This window comes from Grus americana, chromosome 11 (assembly GCF_028858705.1).
Source record: "Grus americana isolate bGruAme1 chromosome 11, bGruAme1.mat, whole genome shotgun sequence".
NCBI classification, from domain to species: domain Eukaryota; kingdom Metazoa; phylum Chordata; class Aves; order Gruiformes; family Gruidae; genus Grus; species Grus americana.
The window spans coordinates 17070110-17096466 of NC_072862.1; the positions used below are offsets into that span (position 1 = coordinate 17070110).

At 58.9% G+C, this 26357-nt stretch overlaps 1 protein-coding gene across 7 annotated transcripts; it reads left to right on the forward strand.

The window, feature by feature from the left end:
* The first annotated feature begins 40 nt into the window (after window positions 1–40).
* Window positions 41–24572, forward strand: TWF2 (twinfilin actin binding protein 2). 7 transcript variants are annotated; one of them, XM_054837930.1, is made up of 11 exons: window positions 7542–7784; window positions 7913–8030; window positions 8482–8771; window positions 10128–10205; window positions 14074–14252; window positions 15817–15912; window positions 16746–16850; window positions 22106–22231; window positions 22328–22478; window positions 22885–23006; window positions 23177–24572. In XM_054837930.1, exons 3-11 carry the CDS (start codon window positions 8543–8545, stop codon window positions 23342–23344), a joined length of 1254 nt encoding a protein of 417 aa, XP_054693905.1. In that variant the 5' UTR covers window positions 7542–7784; window positions 7913–8030; window positions 8482–8542; the 3' UTR covers window positions 23345–24572. The 7 variants fall into 7 exon arrangements, with proteins under 7 accessions (XP_054693908.1, XP_054693910.1, XP_054693905.1 ...); XM_054837936.1 differs by lacking the exons at window positions 7542–7784; window positions 7913–8030 and adding exons at window positions 18036–18050; window positions 20644–20838 and having other exon boundaries at window positions 8159–8771; XM_054837933.1 differs by lacking the exons at window positions 7542–7784; window positions 7913–8030; window positions 8482–8771 and adding an exon at window positions 41–152.
* Window positions 24573–26357: the final 1785 nt, after the last annotated feature.

Below are 26357 nucleotides of genomic sequence, written 5' to 3' on the forward strand. Positions count from 1 at the left end.
GCTCCTCCCCGGGGCGGTGCGGGCGGCGGGTTCCAAGCTCCGGAAGCGGGCGGTGCTGCCTGCGGAGCCGTTTCCTGCCCGGGACGCGGCGGAGCCGGAGCGGAGCGGAACGGAGCCGAGCGGAGCCATGACTCACCAGACCGGTATCCACGGTAAGCGGCGCCCGCCGAGCCGCTGGTCCCCTCCCGCCCCTTCCCGCGGGGCGCCCGCAGCCCCCGCTGCCGCGCTGGGCTCGCAGGGGGTCAGACCCCCACGCCCCGGGCTGCTCCTCTGCACCCCCCTCGGGAGGCACCGGGCGGGGACGCGCCCTGAGCATCCCTCGGCCCCGCCGCGGCAGGTTGCCGGGCGGTGTCGGTGTCGCCGTAGCGATGATGAGAGCGATAAGATGAAGCTTCCCGAAGGAGCTGGCAGGTTTTCCTGCGAGTAACCGGGGGGAGGGGGCGCTGAGCCAGGCTCAGAGCATTTGGGTGCTCTTAGGAGGGGGGCTGGCTCCGGGGATGCTGCTGGTGAGGGGCTTTCCTGCATCCTTTGTCTGGGCTGATGCTCAGTAAACTGCCGTGACACTGCTCGTAAAGATGCCTTCTGCTGCTCCGCCGCAGCCCCCCGTCAGCCCCGGCCACATCTCCCCTCCCTGCGGCCATGCTCGGCCCCCAGCGCCGCGCCTCCTCCCGGGGGGATTGCGGAGACCCGGGATAAATTCCTGCCTGGGGGAAGCTCCCCGCTTTCTCCGCTCACAGGACCCAGCTAGCACCCGGAGATGATGGCTTTTGCATTTATGGGTGCACGACTGTGTGTCCTCATGGTATTTCCCTCCTGCTCCCCACCGGCCAACTCAATTAACAATATTAATCAGGAGCAGAGGTGCTGCATAATTTATGTAGCAGAATCGGTATGCGAGCAGGGATGTGACAGCAGCCGCCCCTGAAGCCCTGGTCCACGCCAGTCGGGTGCGAATCCGGCACCGCTGCGTGCCCCGGGAGGGGAGCTGGCATGTCGGCCTGGCAACTCCATTCCTCACGGCCGGCACCTTTGCGCGAAGGTGTTGAATTTGTGGCTGCTGTTCCTTTGTGGCACGAGCATCTTTGTTCCTTGAGGGCATGGTTGAGAGCATCCTTCCCCTTCAGATGCTCCTGGAAGACCTATAGTTGAGAAGCGGTTAGCAATGGCACTTCGATGTTTCTCCTGCTTTGCCTGGGAGTGCTGGTAGCTGACAACATTTGGGTTCAGATTCATTGCTTCTGATTTAAGCTGAGACTCTGAAGTTCAGGCTCTAGTTGAATGTTCCCTCTACTGTAAAAAAAAAAAAAAAAAAAAAAAAATCGCAGGATGGACCCCAGTGCCCACCTGAACTCTCGGTGTGCCGGCCCTGCTCTGCAGAGCTCTCCCGTGGGGTTTGGTGCAGGCAAGGCCTGTTGTGCTGCTCGCACCCCAAGAGGCTGCTGCCTGTTGCTCACCGCTGTGCCTGCCTGCTACTCTGCCGCTGATGCCGCCCTCCCTGGCACCCCCGCGGCTGTTGGAGGGGATGCACCGGCTGGGTGAAGCTGATGAGCCGCTCTCTGAGAGCGCCGACCTTCGCTGACCTTGGTTGCCCACCGCTTGGCAAACCCTGCCGGGACCAGCGCTGAGAGTCGCCGCGAGTTATCGTTGCCCGCGGGACGTAACTGCCCCGTCAGCAGCACGCTGCTGGAAAGGGGAAGGGACCCGCACTTCCCCTGAGGAGCCGCAGCCGGTGCAGGGTGGGGATAGACCCGACGGCTCTGCCCAGGCAGCAGGTCCCCAAGCTGGGGGTGGCGTAAAAACCTCCCTGTGGTTATGAAAAATGACTTGCGTGGGGTGGTCTTGCTCTCGCAGCGTCTTGGACATCTCTGGGTGGCCGAGGTCTCTGGGTCTGGTCCTGCATCCCCTGCTGCACGGTCCCTCTTCCAGGAAGCAGCTGTTTCCTCTCTGAATGCAAATCTGCCCCTCCAGCACCTGTGATGCTGAACTGGGGTGCTCTGGGCTTTAAGGAAACCACCCCAGGAGGGGCTTGGGGTATTTCAGTCCTCCCCACCCTGGCACGGTGATCAAATTAATCCCTTTCCTTGGCAAAGAGCAGATTCAGTATTGGATGAGGAGCAGCAATCCCGCTGCTACTTTCATCCCCTCGACTGAGACGCTGAGTTCTGTTGTTTTCTGAGGAGGAGGAGGGATTTTCCGCATCTTCCTGGTTTCTGGGGCCTCATTATTTTTGTGTGTGCGCATCGCTGGGTGTTTTTTTGTTCTCATTTCTCCTCCGTTTGCAGGAAGGCATCTGCTCCTGGGGGACTTATGATTGGACCTGCTGGCTGGCTTAGGGGAGGCTGCAGGCAAGCCATCGAGAGATTTTGGGTGGTCACCACTGTGGCAGATCAGCGTGAGAGCTGGGTGCTGCAGTGACGGGGGAGCCCCCAGAATAGCCCCCCGCTGCGGTGCTACTGAGTCATCTCGGCTTTTGAGGGGAACTGTGTGGTCCCCGGGAGGAGAAGTGATGGCAGCGCTCGCTCGGGGGTGCAGAGCCGCAGGTTTGGGGTGTTTAATCAGGGCTGAGCCTTTCATGCAGAGGCAAGAGGCTAATTATTATTTTTTTTAGGTATCCGTGGCAGCTCCCTCGAAGGTGCTGGCAAGAAAACTGGGCTGCCATGGAGACTGCCAGGCTGGGGAGGTGGTTGGAAGCTATTGAGAATTGCTGTGGGCTTCTTGGGGCTGGAAACCTGCTTTTTAACTACAGCTAGGAGGATTTGCCCGGTGTTTTTGCAGTCCCTGTTCCGCCCTGAGTGGCGTTAGATGGGGACAGCGTTCACTGATGGAGTTCAAAAGCCAGGCCTGGCCATTGTGCCTTAGGAAGGTGATGCTGAACCAGGGCTTTGATGCTGGTGGGAGATCACCTGGTTGCCTCTGGGTGCTCTTTCATGTCCTCTGGGTAGAGACAAAAAGTCTCTTAAAGGGGAATTTATTTTTTTTTAATCTAGAAAGTAAAGAAGTCAAATGCATATTGTTTCTTCAACCAAAAAAATAGAGTTTGGTGCTGGTTCTTTCTGGTGGAGGTGGCAGGACATGGGGACAGGGAAGGACCTTTGCTCCCGTCCATGGCTGAGCCACCACTTTGCCCCAGGACTGGGTCTTGCACTGGGAAAGCGTCTGGTAGGAATGGCCATTTGCTTCAGGAGAAGCATAACTGTGATGCACGCAGGCAGGAATGATGTCAGACGGAGAGAAAGCAGCAGAGAGCGGGGACCCGGGAGCTGCCGGGTCTGCAAAGGTCTCCTGTGAAAGCAGCCGGCTTCCTGGCTCTTCAGTGAGAAGAAAGACGGAGAAGAAAGAAGGAGCTTCTCTCCCCATCCACCGCTTCCTTGGCCCCTCTCCTCCCACCGTGCTGGGAGGCAGTGCTGGCTCCCAAGGTGCCTGGCCGCCTGAATTCGGGGGTGGCTTCGTGGCTGAGATGCCAGGGGTAACCCCTAACCGGGGGTGCATTATGCGGTGCCATCAGTGGAGGAGGAGAAGGGATGGCTGGTCCATGGCCCTTGGTGTCCGCCGGGGACAAGATGCAAGGATGGTTCTGAGGAGCCGGTCCCCACTTGTGAGCTCTTTACTGGGGCCAGCACCCAAATCAAGGTTGACGCCTGCTTGAGGCGATGGCCCGTGTCCCAGCGGGTGGCACGTCAGGATGACCAGAGTGGCAGAAGGCCGTAGAAACACCCTGAGATGTCAAACCCCTTGAGGTTAAAACCTAAAGTGGCGGGGTAGAGGAAACCCCTCGGGAAGCGTGCTGCGAGAGGCTGTGCATGCAACGAGATCTCTGCCACGGTCTGTTCCTGGGTCCTCGTCCCCACCAATGCCCAAACCAGTGCTCCCAGTGGTGGCTTTACCGGGCAGAGAAGAGGAGCAGTGACCAGCAACTTCTGCAGGCAAAGCAGGACTGTGCGTGCTGGCACCACCGCTTGGCGCTGGGATGCTGTGGCGCTGGCCGGATCCCACCGATGCTGCCCGCAGGGTGGGCGCTGCCTACCCCGGCGCAAGGGGAGGGCCGAATAATTCTGATCTGAGGTGCCAAAGAGGAGAAAAGACAGGTCCCGGGCACGCACGTGGAAAATCGGGTGTTGAGAAACGAATGGCTGGCGTGAGGTGGGCGGCTGAAAGTTTCTGGGCAGGATTTGCAATACAGACCAGAAGTCGCGTGAAATCCTGCAGAATACGGCCCAGGTCCACAGAAAATTGTGAGAAAAGCTTTGCTTGTGTCTTCTCTTGCTCAGATATTTTTCCCCCCCTTCTTTATATTTTGTTCTGACATCTGTAGCTTTTTCCCAGAGAAAAGATTCCCTGCAAGGACATTTCTTTTCTCCCACGGTGAGATATAAAATCCTCTTAGCACTGACCGGCCACCTCCACCAGCAGAAAAGCGCTTTGCAGCGAGCGGGTTGAGCGGGCGCTGCGTGACGGAGTTACACTGGGATAGACTGAACAACAGGAATTTTAGCAGCAGCCACAGCTATTTTGTGCCTGTTGCAGCTGTGCCCTTTCCTGGACACCCCGGCAGGAGTCAGGCAGAGCTGCCTGTGCAGGGAGGGCGTGCGCCGTGTGGGTGTAACCGTGTTTTATCCATCAGCATCTCGACTGCTGTCTGGCCAAGCGTCCCTGGAGCTTCGACAAGTTTTGCCCAGGTTCGTGGCTGGATTTTTGGCTGAGTTTCCCTGTTGCGTCCCAGTCACGCTGTGCCCCGGCAGGTGAAAGGGAAGCAGCTGCTTGGAGTCGCATCAATGTGAAGATTATGTCCAGGGAATGAAAGATTGATGGCCGGAGGCTCGGGTTTCCCGTCGGGAGGGTGATGTGACTTGATGTATTGAGAGAGGCATCTGTTTCAGGGAGCATGTATTATTGATCCGGGCGCTGTCGGCGGGTTGGGGGGGGATTGGACGGGTCGAATAAGCAAGAACCTGTTGCTCCCCCAACAAGCGAGGGAGAGGATGGAGGAGAGGAAGGTGCAGAGGCGGCGGAGCGGCTGTCGCCTGCATCCCCATCGCCGCGGTGCTTCCCCGAGGGATGCTGGCACCCTGGCATCCCCCGGGAGAGACCGGCCCGTCGCCATGGCTACAGCTGTCATCGCTGCACGGTGCCTCTGTCTCCCTCCGGCCTTGTTACAGCCTGGCTCTGCTCAGATAAGCTGATTGGGACTGGAGACATCAAAAAAGGCTCGGCTTTAGGGACGGCTTTTGTGTTGGGGTGGTACCTGCAAGCACCATCTCGCTGCTCCATCTCGCAGCGTTTTTGGGGAAGCCTGGTGCTTTGAGCCCAGCACTGAAACCTCCCGGGGACTGATCCAAACAGCCGCGTCCCGGGGCAGGGCAGCTGCCAGCTCTGGCTGCAAACGCGTCCGTCGAGTAAGCGCAAGGATCTGGCCACCCTGCTGGTCCCCGAGGCGCGGGGGCTTCAGGCTTTGGTCCGCACCCGCTCGGTGCTGCTGAGAGGGAAGGCACCGCCATGCCTTCCCACCATGAGCTCCTCTTCTCCTCTGGCAGCTTGCCTGCGTGGCTGGGGCCACCTGAAGGCCACTGCTGGCCAAACCATCGCCTCCCTGCCACGCCACAAGCTGCCCTGGTGCTGACAGCCAGCTCTGCTCAGCCCTCCATCCCAAACGGGTGCCAGGTGCCGCTGGGCAGGGAGGTTTTGTGGTGCAAGGAGACCTGGGACATGCTCTTAGCAGGCTGCTAAATGCATTTTAATTCATGCAGGTGGCTCATGAATAGGGGACAACTCATCCGCAGCCTACAAACAGGCAGGAGAGGAAGGCGTTGCACGACTCGATGGCTGGAGGTGATTTTTTGGGCTGTTGTGGGAGGGTGGATGAGGAGGCACGGGTGCTTGCACGCACTGTGTCTGCAAGGAGAGTCGGTGGCCAGGCCGCCTTGTAGAAAAGCCAGAAGGTTCCTCGAGATGCCACCAAGCTCACCCTGTCTCAAAGCAGCAGCATCCCAGGAGGGTTTCTGGAGGCCTTTCAGGGCAGGGATGGAGGCATGGTGTCCGTCCAGTGTATGGTCACCCTCATCGTGAGATTTCCCAAATGCCAAGGTGGGACCTGATGCTTCTGGCTGGAAAACCACTGCAAGTTGTTCGTGTTTTTCTCCTCTGGGCTGACCAGCCTTGGTTCCTTTGGTTGCTCTGGCACATTGCACCTTCTGGCAGAGGTGCCATCCACCCTGCGCTTTTCTCCTGGCACGATGCTGAGCCTGGACGTGCTGTTTGTGCTGCACCTGAAGCCTTTTTGGTACCAAATAACATCTCGGTGGTTCTGAGCCGTGCTCTTGTTTGTGCCTTCACTAATGACTTTGCCCACAACAGCATGAAGTGATTAACCTGCAATTTGGCTTTTGACCTGCTTCTCCTCTCCAGAGCTGCTGGGCCCTGCCCTGTGTTGGTGTAGCTGGTCCTTCTAGTTACGGTGCTTTGCTTTCTATTGAGTTTCATCCTCTTTCTTTTTTTTTTCAGCCCATTTCTCCAGTCTCCTGAGGGAACGGTGAATTCTTCTCCAGCGCGCGCTTGCATCTCCTCTAGCTTCCAACCTTACAGCTGCAGGCAGCACTATTGCAGTTGCCAGAAGCGTTCATGGAGATGTGGACTAACCTGGACCCACCACAGGTCCCCAGGAGATCTTGCTCCATCCAACCTCTGATGCCCCCCAGAGTGAGTTATCTGTGCAGCTTTGTGCCGGTGCTGTAGAGGTTCACCACCGCCACGTTTCCTAAGCTGGCTTCCAACACTTAGAGATGCTTAGAAAGCCGAGCTGAGACCCCACAGGTCTGTGGCTCTGCCGGAGGAAGCTAGGTTGATCTCGTGCAACTTGCTCTTGGTAGATCCCTGCTGGCTGTAGCCCAGCTTGGGTTTTTCTGGATTATTTGTTCCAGGATTTTCCAGGAATCCACATCAGGAAGGTGATTTGGATGCACGGGTCCCCTTCCAGTCCTCTGCACTGTTGCTTCTCCCTTCCCCATCTGGACGTGAGGATGGTCGCAGCTGGCGCCGTGCATTGGCTGTGCTGATGTGTGCCCAGTATCTCCTTTCCTGCCTCGTCTCATTGTCAAATGCGAAAGGGATGAACCGTCAAAAGCAGCTGATTGTTGCGATTTCCCCACACTTGGGTTTTTAGCCCTTGAGTTGGGTCCTGGAGACTTCCCGGCAGGGAGGTGCCTTGGGGTGGAGGTACTGCTCGCCTCCATCTCCAGGGTAAGGTCTCCTCCTTGCCTTTCTTCCAGAGCTGTCTCGGGGCTTTTATATTAATATTTCAGGCACGCAAACCATCTCGTCAAGTCTGTTGTGCCAATTAAGTTGTAATTGTGCTGTAATGAAGCAGTCGCTGAGCTCATGCTGAAAACCTGCTCTAGCTTCTTCCTCTCCCTCCTTGCTGGGTCTTGGCTCTGCGTCATGAGAGACAGAAGAGGACATCAAAGACACCCCAGTGATCTTTTTTTTTTTTTTTTTATTTAAATGAAAATTGCCTTTTTTTTGTTTTTTAAAATTTTATTTCAGCAGAATTAAAGCTCAGAAGCCCACTCTGAGTTCTTTGAAAGCTCTGCCACTGTCTCCTCTGGAAAGCATCTCCCTCCTTGGCAGACCTTGCGGCATTTGCGGTCGTCAGCATCCGTGCTCGTCCCCATCCCCTTAAACCCCTCTGTACCTACACCGCTCCCAGTGCTTGGCCGTCGCTTGTCAATCACTCAACTGTCAATCACCCCAGCTGTCGATTCAATACTTCTGGGCGCTCCTTACGTTTCCAGGTGGGCTGGGGGGCTGCGTTTGCCCAGACTCCTGATTTTCCAGACCCCCGTGTGCCCCTGGGCTCTGGGAAGGATGGGGTCGGGTCAGAGGGATTTGCAAGCAGAGCTTTCCTCTCTCTCCCCCATAGGTGATGCTATAGAAACGTCCAAGACCAATGTTATTCTCTCCCGTTTTGGCAGCGCAGTAGGACTCGGTGAAGCTTAATGCTTATTAGGAGCTTTTGTCTCCTGCACAAGGCTTCCTGGGTGACTAAATGTCTCTCTCTTCCCTCCTCCTCTTCTGCCTTGTGTGTTTGCAATAACCGCAGATGCTGCCGGAAGGAAAGAGCTGTTCTCAACAGGGAAAGGGGCTAAAAATATCAGAGCATCCTGGGTGGGAACCGCGGGAGCAGGCTGAGCTCCCAGCCGGCGCTGGGAGAGGGTGAAGGTCTGTGCTGGGAACTGGGAGAGCCACGTGCCTCGGTGCTGATGGAGGGAGAAGGATGGTTTGCTCATGGTGGGATTATCTCAGCAAACCTTCTCTGTGTGTCCCCCAAAGTGCCGTTAAGGACTGATGTGCCTTCGCTGGGGTGTCTGCGTGCCCGTTCCCGCGGGGTCCTGCTGGGGTGGCATCTCTGGGTTTGTGTGGGAGCGCTGCCAGTAGCGGGATACCAGCCTGGGAGCTCTTCCTCGTTTGTGCCCCTTCTCTCTGCGGCAGGAGAAACCGTGCGGACCTCTGGTCAGGGCAGGCTTTGAGCTGGCGGGACAGAACGTATCAGATGTGTCACTTGGCGGGGGACAAGCAGGAGTTGCTCAGGGGGCTCCCTGGGACGTCCCCGTCCACCTCTCTGCCTGCGTCGTCAGCGTGGTGTGTGGGGACAAGTCCATGCCCACCCCGTCTGCCTCGGGGCTGGGGGAGCTGTGGGCAGCGCCCCAGCCTGGGCTCTGCCTCCAGGGGACAGAGGGCACCGGCGTGTGACAGAGGCGGTGGCCCCACGCGTCCCTTGGGTGAGTGATGGGTAACGTCCTCCCGCGGCGATGCTGGGGGGCTGCGCCTCGGGGCGGTACCCGCTGCCGTGGGGACTGAACTGGAACGGATACGGCCCTTGCTGTCAGGGAAAGGCTTCTCCAGCCACCGCGCCTTTCCGGCGGACACAGCGGCGGCTTTCTTTGCGAAGTGCCTCGGCTGTGGATGCTCTCGGGTTTGGGGGACCAAAGCAGGGCTCTTCCCAGCTGCAGGCTGCTCCGGCGCGGTGGTCGGTAACGGGGAGGCAGCGTGGCAACGTGCCGGGAGTAGGGGCTGCAGGTGGCAGCTCCGAGCACGGATCCTGGCGTGGACTAAGAGGGGCGTCTGCCCGGGTCTCTGATCTTTGTGTTGCCGGTCTCTTTAGTATTTCTAAAAAGCGCCGGAGCTGCCTGTGGCTTTGAACTTGCAGGACCCCTTTGGCTGTGCGGCCGCATCCAGGAAGGGGCTCAGGCGTGTAACCGAAGGGGCTTTCAGGGGGAGCTGGGCTGGGAGATGCTCCTTGTCGGGGGGCTCAGCCCCTGCAAGCTGCATCTCTTGGGTGTTGCCTTCGCATGTAGCGTATCCTGGGGGGGATGGGGAGCTCTGCACCGGGGATGCTTTCGGGGTGGGCAGGTTAAGCCTCCGATGCTGGCTGTGGGCTGCCCCTTCAACGTCCGCTGCCCGCTGTCACCTCCTGGTAGGATGCTGCAGACCGGTTGCTGGTGCCTGGTTCCTGGGGAGGAGGGATGAGGAGGAAGGTGGCTCCCCAAAACGCTTCCCAAAAGCCTTCTGCAATCAAAGCCCTGCCGGCTCTGGAGCAAAACCCCGGGACCGTTGCCTTTCCCTTCTCCAGGGGCTCCGCTTCGAACCAGTGCCCCCAGTCTGGAGCCACGCTGGTCCCCGGCTGCCTCGGGAGCAGCACCCCCGCCATGCGTTGCGAGCCTGGGACGTCACAGCCTGTCGGGACATCTCCCAGCCACCCCCTGTATGCAAAGCCTGCCACTCTGTAAAGCGAATAAACTTGTCACTTGAGCCCTCCCTGCCTGCACCGGCCAAGCCGTCGTCTAAATTTGGGTGATTATGTTCACTCAGGCCAAGTATCAAGTTCTCTGGATCACATGTGCTCCCAGCTGCTATTTAACTCTGACGCCTCGGGGAGACGCAGCATTTCCCTCCCAGCTGTTTGGGGTTTTTATTATTATTATTTTTATTATAATTTTTTTGGCACCAAAGATTTTATTTTCTTTAATTTTTAAATTTCTATCCCGCCAAGTTGCTCCCCTCCTCGGTCGGTCGTCGAACAGCCCAGCACCTGCTTTGACTGCTAAATCTGATCACAATGTTTCTGGTTCTTTCAGCCACCACGGAATTAAGGGACTTTTTTGCCAAAGCCCGAAATGGTTCAGTTCGGCTCATCAAGGTCATCATTGAGGATGGTAAGTCTTGTTTTTAAGTGCTTTGATTTATGTCGTGTCGGTTCTCTGTTTTGCCTCTCCTCCTCTCCTCTTTGCCGGTGTGGTGCCAGCTCTTGTTTTTGAAATCCTTGAGGAAAATCCTGCTGGGGCTTCCTGGCACGCAGCAGCCTGGAGCTGAAATCCAAGCCCAAAATTTGGGTGTGCCGGTGAGCAGCTATTGGAGCCCCAGGGCAGCTCCGGCGGGGAGCAGTGACTTTGCCAGTGGACCGTCACCAGTGTCTGGGTTCAGCGCTGGGCTCTGAGGAGGCTTTTGCTGCCGCTGTGTCGAATTTTATTACGGGAGCCCTGCGAGAAGCTGCTGCGGGTGCCATGGGACCGCGGTCGGGGGCAACGCGCAGCACCCTCCTCCTCGGCAGGCAAGGAGATGCTCTGGGCGGGGGTGGCTCCGTGTGCGGGGCTCGGCACGGGACCCCCGTTGCATCCCGCGGGGGACGCTGCCCTCTAAACCCATCCTGTCCCAGCCCCTGCTCCTGCGCACGGGGCTGCCCCTCGCCTGGCTTGCAGGCTGGTGCCAACCTGCCCGCGTTTGCCCCGTGGAAAGGTGCCTTTGGGTGGCCTCTGCATCCGACAAACAAGCAAACGGAGCAAAGCACTGATTTAGCATCCCAGCGGGGAGCCTCCGTGGTGTAGGTTTTCCATCACCTCAGCCTCATACAATCGCATATGAATGACTTGTTTCTCATGGCAGTGGGGATGTTAATGCCCTGCCAAGCTGCCGTCCCCACCTCCCTCGGGTGGGCCACCAGAACCACGCGGCAGACGCTGAGGTGGACAGACGCTGAGGTGGACGTGGTCGTAAGGAGCCTGTGCTGGCCTTCGGAGGGGCTCTGAAGCCCTGTTTGGAAGAGCAGTGTGACTTGAAACGCGTGGGACGCATCAGCAGGACCACGCAAGGTTTGACGGTGTTGATTTTGAGTCAGTGAGGTCCCCGTGTGTTGGGATGCGACATCTGCATTGTTTCTTCGGAGCATCTTTGGCAATGATATTGCTCTATTGGCTCTTTTTGCTTTTAAAAAGTAGGAATCAGGTTTGCGTTAGGGACACCCATGACTTATCCTAAGCCAGGGCTTTGGGTCGTGGCCGGTGACGCCAGCAAGGGAGACTTTTTGCCATCAATGGAAGCCACGTCCCACCATCTCCGCTTGGGCTGGATGGATATGTTTATCTGAAGGCATCAGCCTGCTGCTACCCACCAGGGAAGGACCTTCGGGCGGTATTGAGCGGCCAGGCAGACGTCGCAGCTGGACAGATGGGCTCAAGCACGCTGACCCTGGAAGGGATGTGTCCTGAGCTGGCTGGGGAGGACATGCCAGCTGCCCTGCCTGCACAGGGGATGTGGAAGAGGAGCCTCCAGCCCTGCTCGATGGCTTGCACAGGACCTTCTGCCCTATGGGGCATTAGTCTTGGGGTGTGTTGGAGCAGGCAGCAGCGGGTGGAAGGAGAGGAAGATGGTACATGGAGCCTTATGGCAGATACTCTGTGTCTGGGCATCCTCGGGACAGCAGCTACGGCTGAGCGACCCTTTGGGAGCTCTTTGAGCTGATGTTGCCTTTGGGGGCTGACCAGGAGAAGCCAAGGTTGGAAGGAGAAGGTGTGTAGGGGGAGCAGGTGGCACACTGAGGCTCAGCAATGTTTTCCTGGCACGAGAACTACTTGTGGGCCAGCGCAGTTTTGGGTGATGCTCTGCTCCTCGCTGTCAGCAGGTTTCTGGGCAAGGTTGGCTTTGCAGCCTTCCCTGCTGGGTGCGTTTCTTTGCACGTAGGTGGTGATGTGCGCTGAGCTTTGTCGGCTCCCGGCTCCTGCGCTGTCTCCCCGCCGTGCCTGCCAGAGCTGCAGGCAGGGCTGCCTTGTACGGGCATTTCGGAGCAAGGCAGCCTGCCTGCGGCTGAGTGCTGGGGGCACCTCGAGGGCCAGAAACGCTCCCAGCTGCGCTTGTCCCAGCAGCAGCGCCCTGCAGAAACGGAGCCTGAAATAGCCGGTGCTGATGACGATGCTTTGCTGAAGGGCGGCTGCTCTGCGTTTCCCTTTCCTGATTCTTCCTGAGGAGGAGAACTTGGCCCTGACTGGGTTGAGCTGAGCTGCGAAGAGCCCGATGGGAGGCAGGGAACCAGCGGCTGCTCCAGCCCAGGGAAAGCTGGAGGCCGCCGGCTCGCGGCGGCACAGCCAGGGTCTGGCTCGGGCACAGCCTGCGGTGACTCGGCACCGATTGCCTCGTGCGTGAGGGGTCGGGATGTTTGGCAGACGGAGACACCCGCGAGCTGCCGGTGGCTTTGGCCGGGCAAAATTCCTCGTAGTCTCTTCAGGATCCCAGGTCTTTGTGAAGCACAAATCCACTTCCAGGGCTTCATGTTTATTTTAGGGATGCGTTGAGGGTTTTGCGCTTCTTTCTCAAAACAGGTAGTTTTGTTGAAAGTAAAGTGTTTTCAGCACCTTTTTCTCTTCTGTCCTTGTTACTGTACCGGTAGCACGTGCCTCTCGTGCACAAACAATTATGGGTTCAGCACGTGATGGCTGATGCCGCGGCGAGGTGGTGGTGGGCAGGGAAGGGCTACACCGCTGTCGGTGGGGCAGTTCCCTGCTTGGATGGGAATGGGGTTGGGAGTAATTCATCCCAAAGCCTTTATTCCTCAACTGTTTTCCTTAAAAGCTTTCCTGCCACGGGATTTGGAACTGCTGAGCCGGATGGGTTGGGAGGGAGAGGGCTGTGCCCCAGCCAAGGGGCTCCCCATGGGCAGCGGGGCTGCGGGCAGAGCTCCAGGCAGGGCACGTGCCAGGCTGAGCGTCCTCTCGAGTGCCGACTGTGTGAGACCCCAACTTGTTTTGCTTTGGCACCTTTAGATTTTCTTACATCTTGTTCTGAGCCCCAACATCTCCCCCCACCTTTCTGTATCTAAAAATGGAATAAAAATACAGACTGTTTTCCAGCAACCTACACCAATCATCTCCAGCGCTGTCGCTTTTCCATCCAGCCATCTCAGAGCTTGGTCTGAGCCTCACGGGAGGGGTTTTGCGTTCATAGGATGCCTGCACCAGCGTTTAAATCCCAGCTGAGTGCTGCCCAGCTTGTGGGGCTCCCAGCCCCACCACTGCTTGCGTAGCAGCTGAAAAAAATACGCTCCAGGCACTTGAGATGCCACCACGTGCGTGAGATATGTAGGTCGCTTCCAGAGGCTGGGGCTCTCCTGGCAGCATGGTGCCCCCCCCCCCGCCAGGCTGGGGTCTCTGGGACAGCTCTGGTCCCCGTGGACATGGGCTTTGGGTATCAGCTCTGATTTTGACCCCTCTGAGGTTATGGGGAATCTGATGGGAGCAGTGTTGGCTCATCGTCCTGGCTTTTGCTGTGGGACCTTCATTTTTCTCAGCAGCCCAAATATAGGTGGTTCCTCATGTCCCTGGTAAGGTCTTCTAGTGCCCAAGCTGCTAGAGTTTGTCCAGGTGGGATGGAGGAGGGCTTCTGTTCCCCTGTGAGCAAGGAGGGATGGTCGGGGACTACGTGGCGGGAGGGAGCAGAGCGGAAGGAGACTAGGGATGGTCACCAGAGAGGAGACCCCAGGAGGGGAGGAGATGGTTGGACAGGAGGCAGTGGGATGCTGGCAGAAAATCAGGTCCTCTACGGTGGCCACAGCCCCAACGGCATCTCCTGGGGGGTCACCTGTGGGGGTGTGCGCTCCTGCGTGTGGTTCAAGACCTTAATTTGTTTTTCTGCAGGACGGCGTCATTGTCAGTGCTGGAGCTGCAGCAAACCCTTAGACGAGCTGCCCCGTGGTCCTGCGAGGTGAGCTAAGCCTTGCCTTCGTCTAACACCACCTCTTCTGTCTTCTCCTTCCAGAACAGCTCGTGCTGGGAGCCCACAAAGAGCTGTCCCGGCGCTGGGACATGGACTACGATGCCTTCGTGCTGCCCTTGCTGGACGAGCAGCAGCCGTGCTACGTGCTGTACCGCCTGGACAGCCAGAACGCCCAGGGCTACGAGTGGCTCTTCATCTCCTGGTCCCCCGACAGCTCCCCGGTGAGCAGCGCAGAGGGCTGCGACACCCCGGCCTGGGGACACGGACGTGCTCTGGGAGGTGGAGGGTGGAGGAGATGCTGGCCAAGGTGACTGTGGGCTGAGGAGGAGCGTTCGCACCCTCCATCGCTGTGCCCAGGTTGAGTGCAGACCGCTTTGGGGATGGGGGAATTTTTTTAAGCCGCAGTAAGATACGCTGCACCCCGTCTCTGCCCTCTTTGCGGCGCTGCCTGGGGAAGGTGGAGGGTCTGGGACATAGGGAGGGGAGCAGCACGGACCACGGGGCCGGGACGGAGATGTCCCACCGCTGCTCTGGCCAAAAGCGTCACTGGGAAGAGCGGGTGCTGGCACCGACTCGCCTGGCCCTGCGTCCGGCCCGGCCCTGCTCCGCTCGAGGGCTGACGCTGAGCGGCTGCCGGCCGCCTCCGGGCTCGGCTCCAAAATCAGCCGTGAAAAGGGCCGGGCAGGCTGGGTCCCTCGGAGCCACGTGCGGCCGGGTCGGCGTTGACACCGGCTGGGCTGGGCTGTGGGGCCGGCGACGGCGTCGGAGAGCAGGCGCAAAAGGGCCGGGCCGGGCCGGTTGGATGGGAGGCTGGTGGAGAGAACTTCAGTGGCACGGCTTGGAAAATGCCGTCTTGCTGAGCACGTCTCCATAACGGGCTTTCGGCGGGACCGAGGTTTACTGCTGTGTTAACACATGTGCTTGTCATATATATATATATTTTTTTTTTTTTTTTTTTAATGTATAATCTATATGCTATATAGATTTACTGCCATGTTAATATGTGCACTTGTCATATATATATATATTTGTTATATATATATATATAACAAATATATGGTATTATAACATAAATAATAATATATAATAGTAACATATATAGAAAAAAGGTCCTCCCTGGTTTGTTGAGATAATTGAGATATATCTAACAAATATATATTATTACATATACACATATATATGTATGCACACATATACACAATTATAATAGCATCATACATATAATGTTATATGTGTGTATACACATACGTGTGTACACATACATATGCATGTGTACATATAATAATAATAATAGATATTTTTAATCTATATATCTGAAAAAACTGGAGGGTCTTATTGCAAGGGCGGTGCGCCAAGAAGCACTTGCAAAAGCTCTTCCGTGGGTTTTACAGAAGGACGGTGCAAAAGAAGCGCCGAAATGCAAAAGTCCTTTTTAGGTGACTCCGGCGGTATTTGTGCCTCCTCTTACGCAGGTGTGGGTGAGAAACGAGCCGCTGGAGCTCGGGGGTGGGAAAGCAAAGCACAGAATAAGCCGGCCGATCGCTGTGCCGTGCGTGGGCAGCGCAGGAAACGGCACCGATGGGGTTTCCTGGGAGGTGCTGCGGTTAGAAATCGGCCGGAGCTAGAAACGAGGTGGCTGGTCCCAGGGAGGGCTGAGGTTTGCGGAGCCGGCGGTGGGACGGTGACCGCGAGCATCAGGCATCTCTTGTGGGGAGGTGCCGCTCCCCGGTCCTGCCGTGCGGGGTCCCCTCTCTGACCGCGCTTGCCGCCTCGCTCCTCACGCAGGTCCGGCTGAAGATGCTGTACGCCGCCACCAGAGCCACGGTGAAGAAGGAGTTTGGTGGGGGGCACATAAAGGACGAGATGTTTGGAACAGTGAAGGTACGGTGGTGGTTCCTGGGCAGCTTTTTGGGCTGAACCCTGAGCTTCGGGAGCCTACGCCGGGCTCAGCACCAAAGCCAAGTGGGACGTGGGACGCTGGCGTTTGGGGGGGGATGGTACGGAGGTTTGTCCCTCACCCTGCTTTAGTCTCCCCGGTGGCCGCTGCCACTTTCTCATGCCCGCGCAGCTGCGGTCAGCCTGCGATGGAGACCGTGGAAGAGGTGGGAGGAAGGCTCCGAGAAGACCCAGCGCTTTGCTCTGAGTGGGAGGAGAAGCGCCAGGCGGTGGCACTGTCACTCCAGCAGCCAGAGCTGCTGCCGCCGTGCCGGGTTTGTCCGGCTGCGCTTCCCTGGCAGTGCTTGGCGGGAGGTTTCTCCTTCTCTTCCACGGGCTTTTTGCAGAAGCAGCGGCACAGCCAGGGCCTCCCGGGCATCAGACCCTCCTCTGGGGCCGCTGGGGCCGGTGGGAGCCAGGAGCATCCCCGGCAGCTGCCCCCCTGCTCCGCTGCCCCTCTCCGCTGCTCTCGGGCCGTGGTCTCTGCCTTTCCCTCTCGCTTTTGTGCTCGCGAGCTCTGTTAGTCAGAGCAGCCCCGCTGCCGCACCCATGGGTGGCCAGGGAGGGGCAGGGTGGTGTGGACGGGCACGGGCGGTCACGGGCGCTATTTAAAATCGAGCGTGGGATTTGCACGGAGGCATCCAAGAGTGCTGCTCGTCCTGGTAAGGACAGAGCCGGCGACCCACTGGGTTGTTCAGACGCAGCCTTCAAGGCTGGGGCGCATCCAGCCCTGCAGCGATAACCACTCCCTGACGCTTCCCCTGTCCCTCTGTCTGCAGGAGGACGTATCCCTGAGCGGTTACCAAAAGCACGTGTCCTCCTGCTCTGCCCCGGCCCCGCTGACTGCAGCCGAGCAGGAGCTCCAGCAGATCCGCATCAACGAGGTGGGTGTCTGCCAGCCCGGGGAGAAGGAGCCCGAGAGCCTCGGGGCACGCAGGGACGTGGGACGCAGGGACGTGGGTTGCTGCTGGAGGTGTGGGAGCATGCATCCGAGCATCCAGCTAAAAGGGATGGCTCGTTTTCAGTTGCGCTCTCTCCTACCTTTGTGTAACCCATTCCTGCCCTTGCCAAGGTGCATCGAGCATCCTCACGGTCAAATTGGTGGCATAAAGAGGAATTTATAGACTTCTTTTTTTTTCCTTCCTTGCTAGAACATGAGCTCAGAGCTCCGTTTTTTTTGCTGTAACTGGCAGTCAGAAGACGGTTTGAGGCTGAAAGCAGGCAGCAGTCTCTAACTGCTGGGTATCGGGGCAAAAGCCAGAGCTGAGTTTGAAGTCGTGGGGGAGGCAGGAAGAGTTCAGGCTGATCTTGGGGCTGCAGCAGCGTCCTCTCCCATACTCTTCCTCTATGGCTATCAATATGAGGGATGCTCTCCCAAGAAATACAGATCTTAGCCTAAATTTGGGGGCTTACGTGCTGGAAAAAGTTGTGGAAGTGGCACGGGGTAGGGCTGGGGGCAGACAAGGCTGTAACGCCATCATCTCCCCACCGGCATCTCGTGGCACTCGTGCCAACCTCCGCGGGGCTGCGAAACACCGAGGCAGGGAAGGGGGTCGGCTCGCTGGGTGGGAAGACTACCTGGAAGGAGTATTTTGTTGGGGTGGGGGGATTTCACTTAGATGCTGTGGAAAACCTTCCTCTCTAGAGGAGCATCCCTCTCTCTTCCGCCTGTGCTGGGGCTGTGGGGCTCACGGGTGGATCAGGACATGCCTGGGAGACACAAAGCCAATCAGCCTGATGGTGTTAATTAATGGCAAAGAGGAGGCAGGAGGTTTCCACCTGCCAAAGCAGGTCTGGGGGTGGTGGAGTTGAGGGGTGTTTGGGAGATGCCACCAAGGGGTGGTCTGTACCGTGCGGGTCTCGGAGGAGTTATCCCAGCTCCCGGCCTGGAGGGGCTGGGCAGGATTTGTGCTGGAGGATCCAAGGTGATGCCAATACTTGGAGAAGAGAGAGATGCTGCTGGTGGCTCTGCGGCTTGTTTAGCACCTTTGGGCATCTGTGCCATCACCTCGGCTGGCCGGTGCCGCGGGATTAAGTAGTTTTGGGGTTTTTTTGGCTGTGTCCTGCAGGGTGACGTGGCCCAGGTAAGTGGTGCTTTTGGTGCTTGTTCCGACTGAGCTGCTGTGTCTGCTTCCCACCCTCGCCTTTGCGAGATGCAGCTCCTGGGTGAAGGTGCTGCTGCCGTTTGGTTTGGTTTGGTTTGGTTTGGTTGGGGGTTATTTTAAAAGTACGCGTCCCCTGTGTCAGCCTGGGCCATGAGGAACAGTCACCAGCGTTTAGAAAGAAAGGAAAGTGGAGGTAGTTTTGCCCGTGGATTTGAAGGTGGGAAGCAGCTGAGTGCTGGGTGTGCCGAAGACTCTCCGTGTTGGTGTGGGGGCTGCGCCCGCTCGGCCCCGGCACGGAGCAGGAGGCAGTGGGAACTCTGGCCCGGGTGCTCGGTGCTGTGCTCCGTGCCACGCTCACCTCCCCAGGGCAGGGCAGCTCCCAGCTCTGCAGGAAACGCAGCTCCGAGCGAGTTTCTGGAGCCACGCAAAGCAGGGAGCTCTCACCGAGAGGAGCTGTAGGGGAGCAGCTCTCCACCTGTAGCAGCACCCCGCTCAGTACAGCGACGCCTCCAGCTTTGCACGTTGCCTGCCGGCTTACGGGGTCCTTGCACGCGCGTGCACGTTGTGCGCCGGCTCTGGGGTCCTTGCACGTGCGTGCACGTTGCGGTTTCATTTGGGGGAGCAGATGCAGTGCGTGGGACCTGGGAAGCAGCCCCTGGGCAAGCCCTGACCTCAGCACTTCTGCGTGTCTGCCCGTGCCCCCGCGAACGGTTATGGACCCTGCGCGTCCCGCTGAGCCCAACCAATCCGTTAGGATTTTGGAAGTGACACAAGGGACACTGTTTCTTTAAAAGCCAACAGCTTGCAAGAGCTTCGCTGTGCCCCCGGCCTGGAGCCGCTGCTGGTGGTGCAGCTCTCCTCTCCTTCAGTGCCGTTGATGCATGACCCTCAGAGGTGCCGACCTGGTTTGCAGCCTTCACCCCAACGGCGGTTGCGTTTCTGGGCCGGCAGAAGCTCCCTGGGATCCTCCGCAACCACCGGACGGGTGCGGAGAAGGGGCGGGAGGGGAAGGGCAGCAGCCAAGCAGGAGCGGGGAGGTGACGGCCGCATGGCAGCGGCTTCAGGGCCGGCACAGCAGCCTTCTCCACCAAGACGGGAAGGACTCGCGTTTGCACGTCCCCAGCAGCCTGCACAGCCTTTGGTGAAACGGGTTTTAGGCTGCGTGAGCCAGGCTTCCCCTGTGGTTTGAGGACTGCATGGACAGAGGCGATGTCGTGAGCTGCCCTCCTCCTCGATGGCTGAGTGGGAGCTCACAAATTTGCCATTTGCTTTATGTATATTTATTTTAAATAGCTGGAAAACGCATCGCCAGCTTTACTGAGCTGGAAGTTGTCAGCAGACCGTGGGCTAAGAGATGGCTTTGAATTTGGGGTTGAGCTACCTTAACACCCACGAGCGGGAAGTCTTTCTAGAAGCATCGCAGGCTCAGAAACCCGGAGGGAGCCAGGCGCAGGCGTGTCGCATCGTGGGGCCACGGGGAGAAGGCGGCAGCTTTGGAGCTGGGGGATGAAGCAGAAGAAGTAAGAGGAGATAAAAGTCGGTGTGCAGCGTGTAAGAGGGTGTCAGTCGTAGCTGCCTTACAGCGTTGGGGGGTGGGTAGAGCAGAGGCTTTGCCTGAACTGCCCCCCCCCCCCCAATGAAGATTTCACCACAGGACAGAGAAATGTTCGTTAGCCAAGGTCAGCGCCGTGCCAGCACTGAGGAAAGAGGGGGGGAAAAACCCCTAACTTAAAGAAAAGGAGATAAATAACCTCCCCAGCCAAACCTGCTGCCGGCAAGGCTGGGGGGGCGGGATGCGCAGCTCCCGGGCTGTGCCCTGGGGGGATTCGGTGAGCTGATTTTTAATGTTTTTGAAAAGGGAAGGAGTAGAAAATACAGAGGTATATGGGGCAGTTGACATTGCTTGGACAACTTTCCACCTCTTGGGATTTTCGGACTTCAACGTGCTTCATGTCGCAGCTTTAGCTCTCTCCAGTCCTGCCGTAACCCTCCCAGCCTCCTTGCGTTTACGGGGAAGAAAGATGACGATGTGGCAGTGGTAATATCCTCACGGCACAGCTCTGCGCCGGGTAGGACCGGGCGAGCTTGTGTACGCCCTCTGAACCCCCGTGTGCCTGCCCTCGGGCCCTTGCTGGTGCCACGGCACCCCGGGGGACGGTAGGGCAGCGGAGCTTGGTCAGCCAGACCTCTTGCCCACCCCGCACTGGGTGACCCTTGAGCAATTCTTTCCCTAGAGCTGCACGTTCACACCCTGTTCATCCTCCAGGATGCTTGGCGTGGATAGAGGATCGGGCACGTCTTTCCCCAGAAACTTTAGTGTGTGCTGTTTGGCGGGGGATGGCCCAAAATCTATTGCTCCCACCGCTGGAACTCCTCCAGACCCCGGGTTGGGCTGGGGACGCCCTGGCTGAGGAGCTGGCAGGAGCCGGGGCTCTGCGCAGCGACATCAGCGGAGAGGTGGCGTGCGGCGCTGGCGGGGCTCAGGGCTGGGGCTGGGGCTCTCCCTCCCGTCCCTCCCCAACACTGACGTCTCCCGCGTCGTTTTTTGCCGCTCTGCTGCCTGCGCCGCCAGGACCTGCCTTCCCTGGCCTCCAGCAGAGAGATGGTACGCCTCCATCCTCAGCATGTCCGTGTGTCCCCCACCCCCTCTCGCTTCCCACGAGACCCCCCGTCCCCCCCCCCGTCCCCACGCGGGGTGCCATTGACGGTGTGTCTCCTCTCCCCACGCTCGCAGGATTCCTGTTCCCAGGACTCGAGCACCGAGATGGTAGGCTGCTCTGCCCGCTTGATGCCCGGTTTTTCCTTCTCCCACTGGTGTTTTTCTGCATGCTGTGCTCCAGGCACCCGGGCCCATCGTCTCCCGGGGTGTGGGTACCATGCGGGGCTGCTGTAACGAAGGGCAGCCTTGTAACGAGATCCGCTTTGGTGCTGTTGAGCTGGTTTTGAGATGTGAGCTAAAACTCCTGTGTTTCTCTTGGCATGCCTTGGTTTTTCTTCCTTTTCTCTACTGGGCGGGGGGAGGAAAGAAGGGGGAAAAAAAAAAAGGCTGGACCGTCTATCCAAAATCCCCCAAACCGATCCCAAAGGGAAAGGACCCACGCTCGCTGCAGAGCACTCGGGTTAGTGTTGCCGGACTGTTTATCTTGGGGGTGGTCTGGAGGTGGGATGGGCTCCTCTGTCGTCGGGGTGACGCCGTCTCCCTGTATTCTGTGGCAGATGGTGGGGGGCTGTTGCTGCTGCCCATCGCTGGTAGAGTACCCCGGCCCTGAGGAGGTATGCCGCGCCTGCCGCGTCCTGCCCCCCCTTCCCTCCTGCCGGCTCACGGCAGCCTGCGGTCCCGGTCAGGGACCCCCGCGTTGTGGCTGGATGGAGGCACCCAGGGCGATGCGATGTCTCTGCGATCTCGTTCTCTTCCCTTCTCGAAGTGGGGTTCGGTCTCTTGGAGTAAGGGGTTTGCTTGGGGTATGGGCAGCAGCCTCTGCCTTGCAGGGGTTGCGGGGAAAACAATGGCCGGGATCATTCCGAGCTGGGATCTCCCGTTCCCCAGCCCCAGCATCAGAGGAGCTGCCTGTCTGCTGCAATTAAACCCACTGAGGAGGGGGTTGCCCTCCGGGCCGGGGGCCCGTGCAGCTGCACGCTGTGATTTCAGGGCTCCCCACATCACCCGCAGGTTGCAATCAGAGGTGGCTGGAGATGGACACGTGCCAGCATTGGCCGCAGCATCCCTGCCGGGGACTCGCTGGGAAACATCGGTTTTGAGATGGTCTTTACTAGGAGTGAAGTGTGGGGGTGTGGGGGTGCATGGCTGGGGCTGGGCGATCTCCTGGAGCGACGGTGTGGCGACGAGCATCGCCGCCCTGAGCCTGGCTGACTTTCCGTAGTTTAATGCCGCGGTGCCCGTGAGCCGGGTGCCAGGTGGCTCCTTGGATGAGAAGGAGCTCCTTTTGCTGTGGCGTCGGCCGGTTTTCCTTTCTCTCCCTTGCCCACCCTTTGCTGGTCTCTGCCCTGACGCTCGGGGTGGTCTCCATCCCCAGGTGAAGACGGAGATCAGCGTGGAGAGCAAACACCAGACCCTGCAGGGCCTGGCCTTCCCCCTGCAGCTGGATGCTCAGCAAGCCATCCAGGCCCTCAAGCAGAAGAAAATCAACTACATCCAGCTGGTAGGTCCCTCACACGGCTCCTCCGCACCCCGCTGCCCCGGCCTCTTGCTGCCACCTCTCACTCCCGTCCGCTCCCCTGTCCCCTCTGTCCATCAGAAACTGGATCTGGAGCGGGAGACCATCGACCTGGTGCACACGAGCCCCACGGAGATCGCCGACCTGCCCAAGAGGATTCCCCAGGACTCGGCTCGCTACCATTTCTTCCTGTACAAGCACTCACATGAGGGAGACTACCTGGAGTCTGTCGGTGAGTGCCTCGGCACGGGGGATGGCTGCTTGGAGCCTGTGCCGGTGCCCGCTCTCGCTAGGCTTGCAAGCAGGCAGAGATGGGGATGGTGCAGCAGGGGACCTCGAGCGGGTTCCCGCTTGCCGTCCTCCCGTGGTGGGTGCTGGCAAGCCCCTTGGTGCCGAAAGAAGTTGCCGCGCATGGTGCGGGGCTCTCTGGGCACTGTCGCAGAGGATTTGCGTGGGCGGCGTGGTGGCCGTTGCGTTGCAGGCTTGCCAGGAGAGATGTGGGGAGGGGTGATGAATGGGATGGCTCGCCCGCTGTCACTGGGTGGACTGGGACACTTGGGGCTGGAAGAGCCACAACTGGGCTGGGATGCAGCTGCCTGGTGCTCCCTGGTCACGGGAGCCGCGCTCTCTTCTTGCAGTCTTTATCTACTCCATGCCCGGGTACAAATGCAGCATCAAGGAGCGCATGCTCTACTCCAGCTGCAAGAGCCGGTTGCTGGACACTGTGGAGCAGGAGTTTTGCCTGGAGATAGCCAAGAAGGTAAGTGTGAGCCCCCCCGGAGGTGATGGAGCAGAGAACCATGATGGGCATCTGCAAGGGAACGTGCCACAGCCTTGGTCCAGCCCCGCTGGCTGGCTCAGGGGGAGCTGGGTACCAAAAGGTGGGTGTCGAAACCCCACTAACCCCCCCCTCGCATTTTCTGGGCGCAGATCGAGATCGACGATGGAGCTGAGCTGACGGCGGAGTTCCTGTACGAGGAGGTGCACCCCAAGCAGCATGCCTTCAAGCAGGCCTTCGCCAAGCCCAAGGGGCCCGTGGGGAAACGGGGACAGAAGCGGCTGATCAAGGGGCCGGGCGAGAACGGCGAGGAGAGTTAGATCCCGCAGGACTGGACGGTGAACGGACAGCATCCCCGCAGCGCTTCCCAGCTTCCTCTCTGCTGACCTGGAGATCTTTCCCTCCATCTCAGCCTTCTTTTTTTTTTCCTTCCCTTCTTTTTCCTACTTCATTCCTTTTTTAAACATCAAGGTGGCCTGTTGCACCTGGGGGCAGAGCGAGGGGGAGGGTTCGGGGTTGTTGGTGTTTCTTTTCCCTGCGTCCTTGTGCAAGCCCCGGGGCTGCTGGAGGAGGACGGGAGCAGCAGGGTTGTGCCCCCCAGCCTTGCTCCTGTCCCCTCCAGGGGTCACAGCCGCTGCTCTCCGTGTCCCCTGGGTGACGGAAGGACACACTCGCTTGCAAGCTGCTCTATGCAAAGGGAAGGGGATGGCGGTGGGGATTCCTGTTTGAAAAGAGAAAATGCTTCTTCCCCTGCTCCCCCAGCCCCAACATTTTGCTCTCCCATCCCACTCTCGGTGTGCACAGCCCATCTGCCCCAGGCCTGGAGCGATCCTGCACCCCCTCAGGGTGCGGGCAGGACCCCTCCCTGCGAGGTGGCTTTGCTGGCAGGAGTTTGTCCCTGGGGAGGTAGAGGGTCCCCCCCTGAGGCCTGAGCTCAGCTTGGCCCTGGAAAAAGGTCACTCTGCCTTTGGGCGATGTTTGCATCCCCTTTCTGAACCCCCCAATAAGGCTTTTCAGGGAGCTGTTACAGCCCTGACTTGGCCCCATCCTGGTTTAGGAGGGGAGCTGGGGGGGCCCCGAGCCCTGGTGCCCCCCTCCCCGTGTCCTAGCCCCCGCTGTCATCCCCCTAGTTTGCTGCTGGCTCTCTGGTCTGGGGCAGCCTCGTGTTTTAAAAATTTGGCTACCCCAAATCCTCATGCAGGGCAGCGTGATAGCCCCTGCGTGCCCCCCCCGCCCCCCTGGGACGTCCCCAGCCACCAAGGGCCATCATCAGCTCCGAGGGCTGAGCTTGGTGCTGCGAATTGGGCTTCACTGGGGGCTTCGGGGGGGGAGAGCGCCTTGCTGCTGGGTACCAGCGAGGGCTCGGGAGCCGCCCCCCTCCCCGGGGAGATGGAAACGGGGGGGTGAAACCTGCCCTCCGCTTCCCTGCCACCCCGTGAACGTGCCTCAGTGGAGCAGGAGCAGGCGCTGGGGGGGCCGAAGCTGGGTGGAGCAGAGCACACTGTACTGAACGCTGTATTTTCTAAAGAATAAAGTATTTTTAAAACAGTCTGATGGTCTTTAGAGGTCCCCCGGGCTCCCCAGGTTTGGGCAGTTAGCAGGCGCTGGAGCTGCAAAGCCAGGAGCCAGCAGCCAGTGCAGCCTGCCCGCTGTGGCCGCATCCAGCCCCCCTGCCCCCCGCACGGACTTTACGCTTTAATGCAGAGCTCTGGGCCAACCCTTTAATGTCTGGCCGGGGTTCAAGGCGGGACCCCTCCAGCAATGGCCGGAGCTAGAGGCAGCTGCGGGGAGGTGGCATCCCTGCTCAGCCCAGCTTGCCGCCTTTTAATGGCTGGGGATGATTTTGCGAGGCTGTGCTGCTGCCGCTGCTTGGGGCTGTTGTGTTCTTGGCTGGGGTGAATCCCTGTGTGACGATGAGGAGAGAAGGCGGGATGACGCTGAGGCAGGAGCGGGGTTGGGAAGGCGATGGGGTCTGCCTGCGTCCCGGGCCCCAAGCCCTCCCGCTCCTTCCCAGGGCAAGGCAGCGTTTCCCGGGCTCCTGGGAGGGGAGCCGGACCCTGCACGTCCCTCCGTGCCGAGCGGCTGCCCTGCCTTCAGCATCCGAAGGAGGGCCCACAGCCAAAATCTCCGAACTCAGCTGGGCTGCGGGGTCTGAATTTCCCAACAGCGGGTCCTGATGGAGAAGCAGGGAAGCATGTCCTGGCTTGTGATGCAGCCACCAAAAGTCACTGCCTCCCTCTTCCATGCCCAGAGGAGCTCAGCTGCCATTTGGATATAACCTTTTTTTTTTTTTTATTTAATGTATTATGGTGTCCTGAGCGGGTTTCCCAGAAGGAGGGTTCCCTGTGTGCTGCACCAGGATGGCTCAGGCCCAGAACGAGCTCTTGCAATGAGCCTGGCGGGGTTTGCACCAGGTCGGAGCTGCACCCTGTCTCAGCTTTACTCACTGTGCCCAGGATGAGATGGACCATTTGGGAAGCTGGCTGTAAAACACCACTATTGCCAGAAAAAGAAAAAAAAAAAAAAAAAAAAGGGTTTAATGCAAAAAAAGAACCAACCCCAAATGAGTTTTCCCTTGGCACAGGGGAGGAGGAGGGAAGATGCTGCTATGCATGCAGTAGCCCTGGTGCAGGAGAGGTCCCTCTGCATGTAATTACTAATAGTCCTTCAAAGACACGGTGGGTCACTGAAAACCCTGGTAAAACCTGTCAAGAGCTCACCCCAGCTGGGTGGGCATTGAAAACTGTAGGACAGGGAGAGGAAAAGCTGGTCAAAGAGATTTGCACCAGAAATAGGATTAAAGCTGCTCCTGGGCTGATGGGAGTTCCCAGGGTGAGCGAAGGGGCTCAGCTGCAGCGAGGAGACCCCAGTCACTCCCTGGGATGCTCAGGAGGGGGCTGCCCAGGAGGGACCCCCCAAAGCGGGGGGACAGCCAAGTCCCTCCTTGTCCCAAGCAGAGGTGGTGGCTGCACAGCTGGGAAGGAGAAGACACACCTCTGCAGGTCCTCCATCCCAATGTCACCAAGGCCCAAGCCTGCCAGAAGCCAGCTCCTTTGGTGGCAGCGTGGGCTGACACCACCAGAGTTGTCTGACAAGCTCACACACCCTTCTCCTTTGGGTCCTGCTCCTCTTCTGTGATTGACAATTTTTAAACTTGCCCAAATATTGAGGGGGAATGAGGAGTGTCCCTCATTTCCCACCCCCTCACTGCCCTGTCCCCCTGCCAGCACAACCACCCCCAGCCGAAGCCACCCCTGTGCCAAAGGACAACTGTGTGTGGCCATGAGCAGCCCAAGGGCTGTGGATCCCCAGCTGGGTGCCCGTCCCATCCCA

What these genes read in the sequence shown, in the direction of transcription:
- TWF2 (XM_054837936.1), top strand. Translation starts at nt 8,543, where the DNA reads ATGTGTCACTTGGCGGGGGACAAGCAGGAGTTGCTCAGGGGGCTCCCT. An exon ending in TGGCCCCACGCGTCCCTTGG is followed by an intron (nt 8,772 to 10,127) that starts GTGAGTGATGGG and finishes TGGTTCTTTCAG; the next exon opens with CCACCACGGAATTAAGGGAC. An exon ending in AGATGTTTGGAACAGTGAAG is followed by an intron (nt 15,913 to 16,745) that starts GTACGGTGGTGG and finishes CTCTGTCTGCAG; the next exon opens with GAGGACGTATCCCTGAGCGG.